Below are 19749 nucleotides of genomic sequence, written 5' to 3' on the forward strand. Positions count from 1 at the left end.
CCTTTGGAACAATCTAGTCACTAATTTCAAAAGGGTTCTTTTAAAACAACCTGGAGTATGTACAATAGCAAATGTATTTTGCGTGAATTTTGTTACCATTTATCTAGAACAGGTGAGCGTATAATCTATTTCATTTGGTACTGTACTTGGTTAAAGCTACAATATCTTATCTCTTTCCTTCACTGATATCCCATCTTCATCAAAGTGTGGGAGTTAGCAATAGAAAAATCAAGGGAGGTTCATGGAAAAAAAAAAAATTTAATAACAAAATTTGTTATTCCTATGCTCACTTGATGCTTATGCTGTATATGTGCCCGCCCTCATCCTCCCCTTGTGGTGTCACGAGGATAGGGAATAGTTTATACTTTGAGACTAAAAAGACAAAAGACACTTGTGCCCCACAGATTTGTTTCTTACCATTAATGACTAGAATGTTTCATTACTTTACTAGAGGTATAAGATTATTGGAAGGAAAGAAAATTCAAAATTTTCTTTATTTCCAGGGTAAATGTCAATAAATGTGAGTTCCAGAGAAGCAATATGAAAATCAGGCGAGTATAGAAATACACTTATTAATAAAATTTGGTTTTATCAAAATTCATGAAACCTTACCTTCACTGTTTTAGGGCTACTTGTCTCTTCAACTTCTGATTTAACAGGGTTCACAGGAAGTCGTGAAGGGCTGCAGGGAAAATGAAGCAGATTTTGCTACAGTCTAAAATCACTCTACAAATAAAGGGTACCAAGCAATTTAAAATACATATGATACTAGGCGATTCAAAACTATGTTCAAGCTTGCCCTTGCTCACAGTCCTGAAAAGATCCCAATTAAGAAAAAAATAAAAGCTATCCACAGTCTTGAAGCTCTTATTTCAAAACTGTAAAGTGCTTTGAGGATGCAAAATATTAATTTTATAAAACTATGCTTCCCTCAATAAAAATAAAACTGCAATACAATATGTTCTGGCGATAAACATGATCTGGCGATATACAATACAAAATGTTACAAAAAGGTATATGTCACAAATACAAAAAGATTACCTTAATTCTGTAAGCTTCTACAGTTATTTTCAGGGAAATAACTCAAGAATTAATTCATGATATACAAACTAAGTTTTACTTCAACTGCTGGAAAATACAACAATTCTATTCAAAACTCTAATGCAGTACAGTACAGTAGATATAATTTTCTTTAAAATAAGATCTTTCCTTGGCTCTGTCACTAACTGTCCAAAGGAAAAGCAAACACTTTTAGCTTATGTGTTTGACAGTAAGCAGAGTAATGAGAAACTCAATCTTCCTCATTCCTATTTCCTGAGGCTAAACTAACTAGTTTAGTTTTTCGGTCCCGTGAAATTAACACACTCTTGATGGACCTTGATGCCTGTGGAAGTTGTAGACCCAAATAGTATTTTTTCTTTGTCTTTTATAAAAATTGCCGATCTCTTAGCTCCCAAGTTATCCCGCTACTTTTATCAGTTTGCAAAATGGTTCTTTTTGCAAAAATAGGTTCTTTTGCACTTCTAGAAATTGGTAATGGTACTCAATTAGGTAAATGTGTATGTGGTAACTCTACCCCAGCTGATTAATGCCCAATTTCCATAACTCCCATAAAGTTTTTGAGTGTCTTTAAGCAAAACGTCTAAATAGGTACTGCATGTTGAAAGTAATAATTTATCCCCTAATATGCAATTTGGCTTTTGAAAAGGCCTTGGGGCATGTGATGCCCTTCTTATAATTTCTAGTGATGTTAGTTTGCATAATTGGCCTTGATTTTACTGTTCCCTTTGACCGTGAGGCTCTTATTTTGCACACTCAAATACTTGGGAGTACAATAGGTGGATTTTTTCTTAGCATCATTGTTGAATTTCTCAATAGATTGCAAAGAATTTTGGTTGATGGGCACCATAATGAGTAAAGAAATGTAATATCTGGTGTTCGTCAGGGTAGTGTTCTTCGCCCCTTTCTTTTCATATTTTATCCACATGTGGTTTGGTCTAGGAAACAAGCTTGTTGCATATGCAGATGATGCTACTCTTCTTGCATTAATTACATCTCCTGAATGTAGATCTAGGGTTCCTGATTCTGTAAATAGAAATCTAGCTAAAATTAGTGTATGGTGCAAATAATGGGGCATGAAGTTGAGTCCTAACAAAACTCAAAGTATGATTGCAAGTATGTTGGTGACAGTGGCTCTTCACCATCCAGATCTCTGGATTGATAATGTTTCTTTAACTATATATAACTCCTTTAAAGTTTTAGGTGTAACTTTTAATTGCAAATTCACTATTGAAAAACACGATTGGTCTGTTTCCTCTTCAAATGCACAAAAAATTGGCTTACTGAGAAAGTCCAAGATTTTCAGTGATCAGTCTATTCTGAAGAAATGTTTTAATTCTTTCATTCTACCTTGTTCATGTCTTACTCTACCGTATGGTCTTAAGCTGCTGATTATCACTTTAATTTGTAGTCTATCAAATTTCTTATTCCTGGTCTTGATATTAATATCTGGCACAGGCATTCAGTTAGTTCTTTATGCATGTTACACACGATTTTTCATAATTCTGACCATACTTTATATTCAGATCTTCCCAGTCAGTACCATCCTATACGTAGTACTGTACCAGGTATGCAGTTAATTCTAATGGTCTTGCCTTCTTCATCATAAGGCTCAACAGTACACAGTATTCTAGAAGCTTTATTCCAGCTGTGACCAGATTGTGGAATGATCTTTCTAATCAGGCAGTTGAATTGCTGAAACTTCAGAAATTAAAACTTGCAGTGAATATTACTTATATTGAACAGGTTGAAATTATTCTCATTTCATTGTTTATATAGTATATGGCAGATGCATTTTAAGGTTGTAACTGATCTTGATACTTTATATTTTTACTATCATTTCTCACATAAACAGTAGTTTATTAATTTCCATATTTCCTTTCCTTACTGGGATATTTTCACTGTTGAAGTCTTTGGGTGAGTGGGATCCTGCTTTTTCAACTAGGTTTGGAGCTTAGAAGTAGTAAAAATAATAATAATAATAATAATAATAAAAATATATATTATAATAAAATAGTTCACTGCTAAGTGACCTTGTTAACAAAGACAGAAACTGCTCCATAATAGTATTATAATATTGCAGTAATAAATCTGTCATGAATATGAAGTTGAACATCAGCAATATCACCTATATATTATACCAGTCTAACGGTTACTTAGGTAGACGCCTGGTTAACAAAATTGGACTACTTTGGAATCTCAACAGAAACTAGATGGAATGTTACTATCTATATTTTAAGGAAAAGACAGGGTGTGGCCCAAAGCTCAATTTTGAACTAGGGCTAGATAATATAGCTGACAAATTTTAAATTCTATGATAACCTGATAGCAATTCTCTGACTGGAATTATCCCAATACCATATCAGCTTCATTAAAAAAATACAAAACACTACAAAAGGACCTAATCTCAGATGCAGTGTTTTCAGGTCTTAGTGAAAACATCTTTTATAAGGAGAATAGATGGTTTCAGGCAAGGATAATATGGTTCTTTCAAGCAAAGTAGTCATATTCTTCTTCAATTTACCATGCCCCTCTACTCCTACTTCACACTGAATCCGTCTCTTTGGTTACAGCTCATTTTCCTTTGCCTACACATACAGCGAATAGTCTGGTCTATTCTTTGCACAAACTCCCTCTGTCCTCATCAACCTGACAACACTAAGATTACTTAATAATTCTTCTTTGCTTAAGGGGGTTAACTACTGCACTGTAATTGTTCAGAGGCTACTTTCCTATTGTGAAGGTAGAAGAGACTCTGTTGTAAAATAAAAGAAATTTCAGGGTTGGCATGGAAATGTGTGTCGAACTTTAGTAAATAATAAGAGGCGAAATACTAATCAAATTAATTAAGTATTGTAAAGCATATTTCGTTCTTTTTAAATTAAATAAATAATTAATAAACAAATAGAATGAATATTATTAATAATAGTATAAATAGAGAATAAATATTTGAGAGATTCCGGGAATTAAATTACTAGTAGAGTTGTACGGTCGTAAATAATTGATTGTTACCGTTTAGCTCTTCCAAAAAACTAGTTCAGTAGTGTGCGGTAGGGAGAAAAAAATAAAATGGGGAGAGTATTTTTCCCTCAGAGTCAGTAGTATTCAAACCTCCGCCAGAAAGACAGTGCTCTCTCTAAAGTTTAAATAAAGTGATTTAAAATACAAGAAGGAACCAACTTCATTTATTCCAAGGAGCCACCAATTTGGAAAGTCAAGTTCGCTAAGTATATTTTCTGTTTTTGTTAACATGTAATAGAGAATAGAAACTATGCGTCTTTGAAACCTTAGCTCAAACAACTTGGTTTCTGAAGTTTGGTTATAAAATAGGTTTTTTTGTTAATTACGATATATTTTCTTTCAACTCTTTAACTATGGTAAGCACCTCTTCAAGGAAAAGGTCACTACAAAATCCAAACTTTGTTCTCTAATCTTGGGTAGTGCCACAGCCTCTTTACCATGGTCTTCCACTATCCTGAGAGAGACATCTCTTGCTTGAGGGTACACTCGGGCACACTGTTCTATCTTATTTCTCTTTCTTGTGTTTTTTTCTAAGTTTTTATAGTTTATACTGTATATGAAAGATCTATTTTAATGTTACTGTTCTTAAAATATTTTATATTCATTTTTCATTACTCCTGCAGTTCCTTATTCATTTTCTTATTTCCTTTCCTACTGGGTTATTTTTTCCTGTTGGAGCCCTTGGGCTTTTAGCATCCTTTTTTTTTTTTTTTTTTTTTTTTTTTTTAATTAAGGTTGTAGCTTAGCTAGTAATAATAATAATAACAATAATAATAATAATAATAATAATAAAATAATAATAATAACAATAATAATAATAATAAATATGTCACCGAGGTAGAATAAATTTCCTTCTTTCCCCTTTTGCGCTTTTAATGCACTTCGGGCAATGAAGTCTCTTATTCCTTGTGTATTTAAAATTCTAAGCATCTCTTACAACACCAGTGTTACATAGGCTATGCAGTACAGTAGTGAGTTCACCTCCCTCACACCCTTCCAATAAAACATGGCCATTTGTTTCTCTGTGTGCGCACACTGTATATTACCTACACTAAATTATAAAAATGGTATAACACTTATACACTACAGGGTATACCTCATAAATAATATAATTTTTCTTCTTTTATTCATCAACGTGTACTACTGCTCTTCCTTCTCTACCCAAGAAACTCCCACTATAAAAGATATTTGAAACTTTAATTAGGTACAGTAGCAAGCAAATGCATAAACTTCACAGACAAATAACTACTGTATCTGATTATTAAACTTTACTGTAAGACATCAGCATAGGAATACAAAAGCTAAGGCTACAGGGTAATGCTCAACAGAAACCAAGGTGCATACAATTCTCATGCTTTTCATATCCACCGATTCAGTACTGCTGCTACGACTTAATGACACAACACTCTCCAGGCACCCACTGGAAAGGTCAAGTCACATAAAATTATAAGAAACTTGGGGAATTGGATTAATTATGTACTGGAAAGTGGGGGAAAACCTAAATTTAATTAAACAAAAATTATTTCTATACCCACTTGATGTTTGAGTTACTTCCTCTCCAGAAGCTTGGTCTATCAAATTGGGGAGGGGGGGGGGTTAAATATTGGTAATTGATTGATTATCAGTTATGTCAGGATGCCAATCTTTAACCCCCCCCCTTTTACCAAATATTTTCCCACTTTCTTCCCTTTTCAAAATATACATGTCCATAATACACTAATGAAACAGTCTAACAGTTATAAATCCTTCAGTTTTCAAGTCGAAAGTATTCCCTATTCCTTGGCCTCACAAGTCACTGGAGAAGTAGGTGGGTGTGTATATGAACATCAGGTAAGTATGGAAATAATAATAATGATTAAAATTTGTTTTATTTCTATGAACCTCCCTAGATGTTCATATTGCCAACTTCCTCAATCTGATGGAGGTGGGATGCCAGTGAAGAAAAGATATGTCAACAGAAACTTGAATAACAGTTAAAATTCGTCTTCATAGGTCAAGATTTTAATGTGGATAATTTCAAAACACTATTTGCAATAGAGGGCTCCGGACTGTTTTTCTAATGATAACTGACTTCTCAAAAAGGAAATCTTTAACTTAATTCAGAATATCCATGCCAGCAGCTGCTGCTACAGGACCTCGAGGTCAATAATCTTGTTAAGAAAGTCAGGATTCTTCAAAATAATGTCCATAAAATAAAAAATTGGTAAGTTATTAAACCCTCTAAAATGCTTTCCAGAGAAAAATTCAGCAAAAATTAAGAAATGTAGGTTCAATTCTAATATCTAGAACCTTAATCTTCAAGTCTTATTAAAAAATTTTGGATACAAAATTGATGAGTTCCTGAGCCTAAACCTTCAACAAGAAAAGATACTGGCTTTTGGAGAGAACAAATCATTATTATTACGGTACTATTATTATTATTGACATTTTAATCCCAGTTAATTAGGGGCACTACCTGTAATTTCCATAGTTTGTTCAAAATATACAGAATGCCTCCAACTGAGAAAGGACCATTATTTTCAAATAAAATACTTACAATCGTCTCTAATAAGGGGAAGTTACAAAAATAAATGGCAATCAACTGTCTTAAAGCAATTTAGCTCTGAATAATGGCAAAACATGAAATAAAGTTAAGCTCGAAAAGCCAACCTTAAAAATAGTGTTTATAGATTAATATGCAATTAGCTGTTAAATCTATGTGAAAGTATCCCCAAGATTCAAAACTGACCCTGCTACATAATAATGTAAAACCACCTCCCATTCCTTTCAATTAGATCCAATTATTGGCCGCTTTTACTCATAAGCTTAAATACATGTTAAAATACCTGAAAGTAAATGTCCCATACCAGATGCTCCAGAACCAAATTAGACCTGATTACTAGCTAAGCACTGATATATGTCCATAAAGGCTGAGACTGGAAATTATTTTCAAAAGGACATTTCAAATGGGAATACTTCCAAAAAGGATATCATAGATTTTAACAATACAAAAATAACTAGTTCTAGCTAATGATACAGTCTCAGACTGACCATCACAAAATAGAACAAATTATTATTTTTTATTCAAAATAATGGTAAACCGTCTATTAGGACTTATAGAGGACAATCTAGTGGGTTGCAAAAACCCTAGGTTCGAGAATGACATAGAAAATCCTCAGGTGATTAGATGTAAAGTGGATATGTTTGGTAGAACCACCTTTGAAATGATTCATTTGAACAGACTGATTAGTGCAATGACCTTCTCAAGCACTTTCCCTTGTGTCCCAAACAGGGCTACTACAAGACATATAGGTTCATAGAAAGCCTGAAATTTGTTACACAAAAGGTATATCATGATAATAGTAGTGAACGTGTAAGTCTTGATATTCCTGTAACTACTACAGAATCTACCAGCTATGCTAAGGACTCCAGAACATAAAAAAACCCTATCATTGTTTTGTCAAGAGAATCTAGTGTTCCTAGCCAGTCATTCATTCAAATAGTGACAGGACCCCCACTGTTTTAACTTCACTAATCTGAAAAAAAATATCTTTTCCACATGATAGGTGAAGTTGCAAACAATCCTAGAAAGCCCAGTGAAGGAGAAAACATGGATAAGTACATGAGACCATACAATTTCCAAATTTCTAGACAGACTGAAAAAAGTACTAGACTATCTGCTTAGCTAAACTTTTCTTTGATCATGCCATATACTTTCCAGAGAAGTATCTTGCAGCCCACACACACAAGAGATCATTTGTTCTTGATACAAACCACAGAGACACTATGATGCAAGATCACCCAAAAGCAATCCCTATGTTCTACAACTTCTAGGTTTGTTAGCAACTCTGGAGCCACAGAATGGCTCAAGTTTGGGTAACCTAGTGAGGAACAGCTTTATCAATTAGATTACATCTTTGTCTATGATATGACCAAAATAATTGAATAATTGGGCCTCAGAGACTTCCAACCATTGAGTCAAATACCTGTTCATTCCCTTTATCACAAGACCCACATAGGCAGATACATCCTGCCCAGATAAGCTTCACCTCCTCTATCTAAAACTTGCACAGTGACTTTCTGATCCTTTGGTTTCATACGTGGTATAGTGATGACACACATCTGAAGACACTGTCAGGTCTGCCCTAACACCACTGGTTCATGGACTTAGTTGTATTTATCAAAGGTGTCCAATACCTAAAATGAATTAACTGGACACACCCTACTTTGGCAAGGTGAATGTTGGCGAGGTGAGCGCTGACAAAGTGACCGACGATTACGAGATGAGTGTAACTGCCACCTATCTGTCTGAGAGTACAGTACTCTGGTAAGGTGTTGTGTGACCTCACTGGTTGCCCGCAGCCCACTGTACTTGGGAAATTGTTAAGTCGAGGGTTTGTGAGGGGGTTGAGAATGGTTTAGCAAACTCGCTACTCTGGACTAGCAAGGAGATGGCAGATGAGTTAAAACTCTTGCCAAGCAGAGGAGTTCGTCCAACCCAGTTGCTAAGAGTAAGTGGATGGGGCGCTCTTCAGCGAGGTGTAAATTTGTGTCAGTTCGCTCGTATCGAGACACACTAGGCACTTACTGATGAGATTCACGATGCTGTGACTGCAAAGAGGAAGTTTTACTCTGTCAATAAGAACCTTAGCTGCTGATCCTGGAGAAGTGGGGCTAGCAGAATGGAAAAAAAACTATTGTGTCTTATGGCCATGACGACGAAGGGGGGGGGGGAGAGAGAGAGAGCTGTAAGCCGCCGCCGAACCCCTTTGTCGTCTCACCCTGACAAAAGTTCTGAAATGCTTGAAGGTGGCATGGAGGAGTCTCGTATTTGCTTGCGAAAACCTCTGTGTGGCGACCCATCAGGAGAAGGACGTCGAACTCATGGGCGTGACAGGCGAACATCACCTGACAGTGGAAGCAAACTTTGTATACCTCAGCCTGCTGAGAAAACTCAGGCTGTGGGCGGGCATCAAAAGCAACTGGCAAAACTTGGCTGCGGCCAGTTTCTGGTTTCAACTCATAGGGATCCTCCAACGGGGAAACCCCGAGGGGTATTTGTAAACAACTTCTCTTGCCTCGCTACAGAAGTAGCTTGAACAAGAAATAACGGTGTCGAGTCTACTGCTGGCAAGGACATGGGAGGTTCCTTAGGTCTACGGCCTTTGGAATCTGTAAGGGAGAAACCGAAGTCTTTCCCTTGGGAGCAGGTGTGTGCTCCTGCTGTCTCCTCGCCCACAAAGCCTCAAAAAACCATTCCTTAGAGGGGGAGCCCAAAATCCCCAAGGAAGGCCACAACTGGCACAAAACGTCAGAAGTAGGAGACTCCTTCACCCTTTACATTCAAGGGCGGCTCCACTTTGCTAAGGGAAGCAATGGAGCCTTCTTCATAAGGTTGTCCAGAGGTCAAAGGGCCGCCAGTCTTACTCAAACAGTCGCCAGAGGAAACCGGTCGAGTAGAGTCGGATTGGCAAGATCGAACTGACAAAGAAGGAAGTCTGGGCTTCTTCCCCTACGAGGATGAACCTGAAGGGATAGAGTCCCGCTTGGAATACTTCTTTTGTTGCCTAGCAAATCTTTGCCACTGGGAGGATGGCCACTCTCTACACACATTACATGGAGATTCTTGGAAGCCCGAATGGCTGCTGCAGGAAGGACAGAGGTTATGTGGGTACGTCTCTATGGCGGACATGTAGGTGCCACATCGGTGCTCTTCCACAGCAGGACAAACTTGCATGGTTTGAATCTCCACAAACACAACACTTTCACTCTGAAGAGAAAAAGGGGTTCAAAAAATTAGCCAGTTTATTAACGATGTTAACGGGAGAGACAGGCAGGAACATTGCCAAGCAAAAATAAAGTGATGTAACTAAACTGTTGTGTGTAAGCGGTGGGTAGTTATACCTCGCTAAAAAGTCTTTTGGCTAGTTTTCACTATTCACCAAAATAATATTCACTGTAAAAAAAAGGGTTTGTATTTGTGTCAGAACAAAAGGTAATTCTATTGTAAGATTTCAAGCGTGTTACATATTGTTTATAACTGGCACGTTAGTGCAGCTTAGACGTTGAGGCTCATGGACTAAAAACATAGCCTATGTAATAACAGCACCTCCCGAGGAATAGTGATGTAATTAACCTTTTCATCATTAAACGTAAACAACAGTTCTTCCTTAAATACAAATAACGTCTGCTTCGTCTATTAGCGTGTCTTTTTCCCATCTGTATGGGGTAACACGGTTGCCTTCTTTTGAGGGACTTTGCTTTGGCTTTTTGGGGTGGATCGTGGTTCCGACCGGCTGCCCTGCCTGTCATCATGTAGACCCCGGTAGTGTATGTTTGTGTATTGTACCAGCCACCATCGCCTTTCCTCCCAGCAGCGAGGAGTCATGGCGTAGTTAGGTTGACAGTTTGAGACGTGTGAGGTGTAATTTATGTTTTTAGGTGTTGGAATGGCTGTGTTTGTGTGTGTATTAGTCTGTAACACCTATTTTCTTTACGCAAACCTATCCGTCGATTACATACATAATCTTGAGGTGTCTACACGGATAGCAAAGTGTCCGCCTTTCTGACTGGTCGGGTGCGGAGTTGAACCCTCGCCACAGACTTCTACGAAGTCCGAGCTATCGAGGCTCCCCTAAATACAAATAACTCACTATAATAATCAAGTCTTTTTCTATAGTCCAACTCGTAAGGGTAATAAAAAGATGCGTGTTAGAAGGAACCATGTGATATATTCCTCACGACGATTACTGTATTTCAAACCAAGTGCTTTCCATGTATTGAAATGCTAAAAAATTGAGTAGGGGAGGTACATGACTTGATGCAACAACTGCAACAGAGCAAATGAAGTATTGGAAACTCTTAGTGTGCAGCCAACCAGTAACCACTACATTTTTTCATCACCATACTAGGGGCATGTATCTTTTGGAAGGAAAGAAAATGGAAAGTTTTTTCTTATAAATTTCGGGAGGTAAAAGCAAATAAAGCGAAGTTCTAGACTATAGGCAATACAAACATCAAGGGACATTTATAGAAATAAAATCTGTACCACTAAACCATGGGGAATTAATAACATACCCCGTGTATATGTGTTGAATATGTTTAAAAATGTACAAAAAAAAAAAAAAGGTAAAACAATATTTAATTGTGTTTAAACGTAAGATCTTTTACACAGTCATGCCATTCCATAACATAGTTAATAGAAAATACACTAAATCAAATAAGGAACTGTAGATACAGTACATGGAAGTCTTATTATGATTCACAAAACACTTATGCAAACTTTATTCAATACAGTCATAAAAACCTAATTTCTATGCTATACCATAATCATTTAGATACTTGCCTCAGATTCATTTGTTATTCATTCCTAAATGAAAAGTTTAGGATAAAAAAAAGGAAAAAAAAACTGTCTCCATGACATATCAAAAACCCTATTTCAAGATGGTAAAAAGTGCTGGTGTATAAAAGGTGTGCGTGAACAGTGTTCCTTCCCAGCTGCTGCCAATTTGCTTTCTTGCTCTTCTTGAATATAAGTTATGTATAAAACCAAAGCCACTAAAAGTGGAGAGGCAGGTGGGAACTTCTGGTCAGTATCGAAATTTCTAATTCAAGTTTAGAAATTAAGTTTAATTCAATTAAATATCCTGGAATTTATGTGGTGAATTCCCCATCGCCATCCAAGGAGGGACTGCGTTACAAAGTCGAAATAAACCAGGTTAAGCATAAGTTGATTAACAAATCTGAACTTTTAAATGAAAATGGCCTTTGACTTAAATTTAGTAGGAACTAAATTATGGAACAATTAACAATAACAAAGTACTGTTTGAAGGAAGATAGCAACTGGAAGTGAAAACCTAACCCAAATAATTAACCCAGTTAATTCCAATAGTCAGGCCTTCTCCATCATGAGGCTCAATACTACACAGTACTCTAGAAGTTTTATTCCAGCTCTAACCAAGTTGTGGAATGATCTTCCTATTCGGGTAGTTGAATCAGTGGAACTTGAAAAGTTCAAACTCGCAGCAAATGTTTTTATGTTGAACAGGCTTACATAATTCCTTTTATAGTTTATATATTAAATATCTGTTTTACTGTTGTTAATGTTTTTAAAATATTCTATTTTAATTTTCATTACTTCTTATATTATTTATTTCCTTTCCTCACTGGCCTATTCTTCCTTGTGGGAGCCCTTGGGCTTATGGCCTCTTGCTTTTCCAGGTAGGGTTGTAGCTTAGCTAGTAATAATAATAAAAATAACTCCTATCACTATAAAACTAAATTTGCACACAACTTGAGATCATAATTTGAAATACTACCTAAATGATTCATTTCCTTAAATCTATACACAACAAAGTTTTACAGAAAACCAACTGACTTAAAATCTCCCATTCTGCCACTACTAAGAAAAGGACTCAATTTATATATATATATATATATATATATATATATAAAATAAATAAATAAATTACCTCCCTCATAAAATTCTCCACAAAAAGATTCTGTAAAAGGATGGGCATAGCATTTTTAAAGAGTGGTCTTGTAAATTTCTGCATGCCGAAAATAATGTTTAATCAACCCCTTGAGCTATTTAGCCCTACAGTGTAACATACAATCTTAATGCTCTAGACTCTTCTAGAGTCTAACTGGACAAAAAAATCTCATCACATACATTTATTAATACCTCATTGAGGGAGATGCAAAAGTGCTTCAACACACCATTACAGTTGAATACCACTAGAACAGAGATACTGTTGCCTGTTTTTAATCTCTTTTGGCCGTAGCCACTCCTACAAGAAATAAGGCTTTAATAGTTAAGATACTTGAAGGGCACTTTATTCAAGAAGTTCATACAAAGGTCCTCTGAAATGCCTTAATTAAAATATAAAAATTCCACCTACATGAATTGGGTTTTGAGCTGGCGGTTTTTCAATAATAAAGGACCTAACCATATACAATGATATTGATAGCAATCAAATCTAACTGAATGTATTACAAAACTAAAGTCCACATATATCTATAACCCTTAATTACTGGAAGAGAAAAATCTTTTACATATCTTAGAAACCTTAATAATTTGAATGAAGTTATTCAAGTAACTTTTAATTGTCTAATCTTTCTACTTACACTAAAGAAAGAAAATATTCCATTGATACTAATAACTGAATGGTAGAAGATCTCCCGATTGCTATAATGGAATATCTAGGGGTTTTGAGAAACCCTTCCCTTTGAGGACATAATAGGAGTTTCTATGCAGTTATATCCACGGGCCATGTGCTTATCCGAGATCTGTCTTGTATGGACCAAATGGGAGCTGTGAGAATCTCCCTAGCATTTTGAGTACTGAAACTTATTGATAATTTAAAGAATCCAGGCAAAAGGGGGGAAGGCATAGCATTTATTGATCACTCAATCTTGTAGCATGACATCTACTATTCAAGCTTGAGTATTTGAAAATGAGATCAATACATATACAACTTCTTGTTTACCGATGTTGCAAACATGTCTATCATTGGTTTTCCCAAAACTTTTCAGATGTCATGACACACCTGAAGATGAAAAGATACTTTTAATTTCCTAAAATAAAACAAGGAAGAGACATTTGTTCTGCTTCTGTCAAAAGGAAAAGTGTTCTTGACTTAGAACCTCCCGCTTCTCAATACAGGCCAAAACTGCTGTGTGGTTCGAATGTACACAGCAATTACACTACATCTTTTAGGCATTAAAGGAAGGGTACTGACCAAAGGTAATCACAAGGTTAAAAAATGCACTTAAACCAGTGGCACAGGCAGGACCACATTTCTAAACTAAATCTTTTTTCTCCATTCCACATCAAACAGCAACCAAACACTGCAAAAAGAAAAAGATAATGAATGCAGCCTAGTTAGAGCCACATAGAGTACATTCATACTGCACAGCAGCTCAAGACAAAGGGGTTACAATACTTTGTTGACTCCCCGCCACCCATCAGTAACTACTAAAACCTCATTATATATTCTAAAAAAAAGAGGTCCAGCTATGCTGAAATCATATTACTATTAAAGAACAATGGTTTGTATCTGTGTTGGAACAAAAAGATAAATACAGTAGCAACAAAATGATAAAAGTTCTCTATTAATTACTTGAGAGAAAACATAATAATGAGCCAGTTGCTTCTGTAAATCTTCTGAAAAGTGTTTTTACACTTACTTATTTATATCATCAAAGCATGATTCACATACTCTCACTTCTCGTTCAATTCCAAACTTTGGAATGGTGGAGTATTTGCTCGAACAATCACCACAGAAGACTTGACCACAGGCTCGGCAATGATGCTGGAAAATTGAAATAAAAAATATAGATATAAAATTTTGCTATTTATTGTAGTGACAAGTAAACAACTGAAATATAAACAATAAATTTTGAAAGATAATTCTCCTGGATTGGTTATATAATAACTTGATAAGCACTAATTCAAGTTTGAAAAAAATTCCTATGCAAAAAAGAAAAAAAAAAAATTTAGAAGTAACTTGTATTTTTCCTAACTATACAATCCTGAGCCCTTTAATGAGAGCATGATTTCAGTAAAGCTGGAAACTTGCCTGTTTAAATTCATAACAAGATGTCAGTATGTAATGGATTCTTAGGAGGAAGTTCCTATAACCGAAATGACCGATTTGAAATCCTGGGATGTCTAACTTTTGATCCTTATGAGGAGCAAGGGTGTTGACTCCAATACACCTATTACTTGAGTATCAGGAGATAGGGCTAAGTTACTGTTATATACAGGTGGTCATAGAAGAACTATACCCTCAAAGGGTATTGTGTCTGTAATGTCTGTCTATCTATGTGCCATGTCCTCGACGTAGGCTGTCGGCTTACACAACCAATATGAAAATCACACCTTGAATTCCAAGTAATGTTTATTGATAGGCTAGCTTAAGCCTCGATACAATAACTGATAATAAAGGTAACCAAACAATATTTACCTTTCATATTACTGGCATAAGTTCATGATAAATAGCCTATTTGAGGAAATATTTCATAAAATTGAAATCAACTGTTATCTACGTGAGGCCAGCTGGCAAAATGTAAACTATTGAGTTATGGTTGCGTTTTCAGCAACCTTTATCTTTCTCTTTCTTTAACCTTTTGATAATTTTAATGGTATCGTTAATAACAGTAGTGCAGTAATAACATTAAGGTTACCATAATATTTATTTTTCATTAAAAATCAACCCTGATTCAAATTATTCTCATTCTACCTTCAATCTTGCACCATCTACTCTGATTACGAATCGGTAACACCAGTGTAGCCAGTACTCTATAGAGGAAGATGGTATTACATCAAATCTCCTCAGGAATCGCTGTCGAGCAAAAGACCGGTCGCTTTCAACTACAGTAATCGAATACAACTACCGGTACATGTACTTCCGAAAGGCAAGATTGAGACATCTTCAATCCATTGTCAGAAAGGTAATTGTATGCATAAGTCCAGCAAAGAACCAGTAACATGATTCGTTGTGTCCAAAACTTGATTGGAGAACATTGATCAACGTTTGTAATTGAGCCCCCCTCCTTCCTATGACCGAGTTCCCTTAGAGACAACGAATACATTTTGTATTTCTCCGTTTCTGATCGGCAAAACTGGCGTAAGTTTCGAATGTTCCCTCCCAGGGAATAGATTTGCTGAAGTGAAGTTTCTTTGTCTCAGTATTTTTAAATACTAAGCTGATCCGAATGTTAAGGAGAAACTGCCTGGAATGAAGGAAGAGTCTACTTGAGGGTAGAATACCTATGTCTGATTAGGGGAAGGAAGGAGGGTAATACATAACTTGACTTCCCGCAAGGCGTACAACCATCGAATCTGATTATAACAAGGTTCCAACTGTATGATGGAACATAGTCCTTGTTATCTCACACGGGTGTGTATCTGCCAGTGAGAGTGATGCATGCAACTGGAAAAGCAAACTGCCTTCGTCGCCAGTAATAGATTGCTTGCCCGCATGCAGTTATGTGCAAACGTAACTGCTTTGCCTCCGGGTGAGTTTGAAAACGAGCCCTCAACACCTTTCCGTATATGAGCACCCTCACGGAGCTTGTGGAGTCGCTTGCAAGAATAATGTGTGTGACTAATTGCAACATTATTGCCCAAGGATATTGATCATAAACTAGCTGTAGCATTGTAAATATGATCGTGAACATGTGTGCCCACGAAAAGTACATACAGCTAGCGCAGCAATCAAATCTATGTTAGTAGGAAGTGTTTCCCTGCTCACACTGTCGGCGGTAGAACCATCCCCATAAATGAATACTTGCTTGCTATCATACATAAATGTGAGCAGAAGTTGACACTATCCCCTCGTGACTAAAGGCTTGTGAAAATAACCTTGCAAGGAAATGTCTCTCTAACCAGTTGTGGGAATGCTCCAAAGAGCTCTCCATTCCAAAGAAGCCCACAATAATAACCCGAAAGGATTGTTTCCTGAAAATCTGTGTCTAACGAGACTCGTTATGCACTGGGGACACAATGATGGCATGCAGCAGCCACAAGCGATCGGCAGTAAACCCTATTTGCGGCAATAACCCTGAGGGTTTTGTCTTGGCGAGCTCTCATGTGCAACTGAAGGAGTTTGTATCAGTCTCTTACTATGAGACATTAGAATGCCTGTAATTGTGCAAACCTCCTCAGGGAAGGGAGCTTGACTGTACACCTCGCTATCTTTATTTCAGGTGGGCTCTCCTCCCATGAAAAAACGTAGTCTCACATGTAAGGGTTTGTTGGCCCAGTACGGAAAGAACAAACACTAGGAAGGTTTGTTCAGGCTTGCCGGCAAGTGCCAGTGAACACTGTGGAGCATAGGTGAACGCTGTCGAGCATAAGTGAACGCTGTCGAGCGTTAGCGAACGCTAGTGAATACTAGCAAGCGTTAGCGAACGCTAGTGAATACTGGCGAGCATTAGTGAACGCTAGTGAATGGTGGCGAGCATTAACAAAAGCTGTCGAGCGTCAATGAACATTGCTGGGGATCATTGTACGCCAACGAACAATGATAAGCGATGGCCAGTATCAGCAAGTGCTGGTGAACGCTGATAGGAGAGAGTTGATTCTTACCTCTAAGAATGTTTACTAGTACTGGCGTGAGCGGGGTGGTTGGTCTAACCCTGCTAGCCCTTCCGCTAACTAGCAAGAGGTTACACCAAGCAATAGCTTTAATGGCTAGTTTCAGCTATCGACAAAATAATATTCTTACGTAAAGAGCGTAAGATTTATATATAGTGCCCGAACAAATGTTATTTATGTGTGTAAATCTTTTTACTCTAAAGTATATGCTGGTTTGCACCTATTCAGTTCTTTAACCTCATGGGTTCTATCCAAAGCATTTTAAGAGCCACATTGTTTTCATAAGTTTTCTGTATGACTTACCATAGGTCCCTAAATGATGTCCACTAATAATTGGTACAGTATCAAAGACTTTGGATAGTTATTTTGATTGGTGCAAATCAAAGTATTTTTTAATAAGTAATAATTTGGGTTGTTTATTGAAATTTGATTTCTTTTAAGAAGAAATTGTCTGTGGAGGCTATAAGGGAGTAAAAGTCCATGATCAATACTGTAATCAAGTATTTGGGGATAAACTTACTCTCTATTGGCCTTGTTGAAAACATATTCAGGGATTTTTATTGTTAAAAATCTATGGTTGTCAAAATTGATCAGTATCAATCCAAAAGTAATGTTACTTATTAAATAGGATCTGTGTTTACTTTTAAAATTTGTTTCTTTTCACAAACTTACAGCTAAAAAGGTTTACATTTAGTGTTAGCAAATTGGTTAATAGTGGGTTTTGGGGGTGGAAAGACAATTTTATCTCCTTCCCTACTTTCATGAGTAATTATTCTAAGACCATGTTAAGACTAAATTTTCCCATATACTTTTTTTGAAGAGGAAAGGTGGCAATATGTCAGAGAAAGGTTTTCTGTGGCGTGAGGGCTGTAAAGTTTAATTTAAGTGAGACTGAAATATTAAGAGTAATGCTGTCATCCCTAATTGGCTTCTGAACATAGGTTTTCAGAGGGCCTCTTTCCAAAAATATGTTGTTTCTAGTTAAGGGTTTAGAGACAGAATCACACAACAAGTTTTATGCGAGTCAGAGGAATGATATAAAGGCTTAAATTCATAGTGGTAGTACAACTACCTCTCTTTGTAGACTTTGGAAAAAATCTATAGCAAGGGCTTAATGGCATACCTAATCAGATTTGGCTAGGTTCTATCTAAAAGGAAACCTGTTTTAATTAGAAATTTACTGCCCATTGAGTGCTGTAATAAATGTGGAAATATAGTCAAAATAAGATTTTACTGTTGATTTATTTATTAGCACATATTCTAAATTATACTTTATCTTTATAAATGAGAAAATTTAAGGTTTGAAATATCATTTAACTATTTACTTTTATAAAACTTAATCATACATACATACATATACCGAGGCACTTCCCCCAATTTTGGGGGGTAGCCGACATCAAACAAATGAAACAAAAACAAAAAAGGGGATCTCTACTCTCTACATTCCTCCCAGCCTAACAAGGGACTCAACCGAGTTCAGCTGGTGCTGCTAGGGTGCCACACCCCACCTTCCCCCGTTATACACCACAGATAAAGCTTCATAATGCTGAGTCCCCTACTGCTGCTACCTTCGCGGTCATCTAGGCATCGGAGGAAGCAGCAGGGCCTACCAGAACTGAGTCACAATCGCTCGCCATTCATTCCTATTTCTAGCACGCTGTCTTGCCTCTCTCACATCTATCCTCCTATCATCCAGAGCTTTCTTCACTCCATCCATCCACCCAAACCTTGGCCTTCCTCTTGTACTTCTCCCATCAACTCTTGCATTCATCACCTTCTTTAGCAGACAGCCATTTTCCATTCTCTCAACATGGCCAAACCACCTCAACACATTCATATCCACTCTAGCTGCTAACTCATTTCTTACACCTGTTCTCACTCTCACCACTTCGTTCCTAACCCTATCTACTCGAGATACACCAGCCATACTCCTTAGACACTTCATCTCAAACACATTCAATTTCTGTCTCTCCATCACTTTCATTCCCCACAACTCCGATCCATACATCACAGTTGGTACAATCACTTTCTCATATAGAACTCTCTTTACATTCATGCCCAACCCTCTATTTTTTACTACTCCCTTAACTGCCCCCAACACTTTGCAACCTTCATTCACTCTCTGACGTACATCTGCTTCCACTCCACCATTTGCTGCAACAACAGACCCCAAGTAATTAAACTGATCCACCTCCTCAAGTAACTCTCCATTCAACATGACATTCAACCTTGCACCACCTTCCCTTCTCGTACATCTCATAACCTTACTCATACCCACATTAACTCTCAACTTCCTTCTCTCACACACTCTTCCAAATTCTGTCACTAATCGGAAAAGCTTCTCTTCTGTGTCTGCAACCAGTACAGTATCATCCACAAACAACAACTGATTTACCTCCCATTCATGGTCATTCTCGTCTACCAGTTTTAATCCTCGTCCAAGCACTCGAGCATTCACCTCTATCACCACTCCATCAACATACAAGTTAAACAACCACGGCGACATCACACATCCCTGCCTCAGCCCCACTCTCACCGCAAACCAATCACTCACTTCATTTCCTATCCTATCACATGCTTTACTACCT

General features: G+C 36.9%; 1 protein-coding gene across 3 annotated transcripts in view; it reads right to left on the reverse strand.

Moving 5' to 3' along the window:
• The window catches only part of Hrs (Hepatocyte growth factor regulated tyrosine kinase substrate), a 246485-nt gene that overhangs the window by 140783 nt on the left and 85953 nt on the right, over nt 1-19749 (reverse strand). For 2 of the 3 annotated variants that reach the window (XM_068348200.1, XM_068348202.1), the window contains 2 exons: nt 14248-14372; nt 5425-5500 (listed from right to left, as the gene is read on the reverse strand). In XM_068348200.1, coding sequence (XP_068204301.1) covers nt 5425-5500; nt 14248-14372 — 201 coding nt within the window. Of the gene's footprint in view, nt 1-612; nt 683-5424; nt 5501-14247; nt 14373-19749 lie in introns of all 3 variants that reach the window. The other variant, XM_068348201.1, reaches the window with a different exon arrangement.

Source organism: Palaemon carinicauda, chromosome 24 (genome assembly GCF_036898095.1).
Source record: "Palaemon carinicauda isolate YSFRI2023 chromosome 24, ASM3689809v2, whole genome shotgun sequence".
NCBI classification, from domain to species: Eukaryota; Metazoa; Arthropoda; class Malacostraca; order Decapoda; family Palaemonidae; genus Palaemon; species Palaemon carinicauda.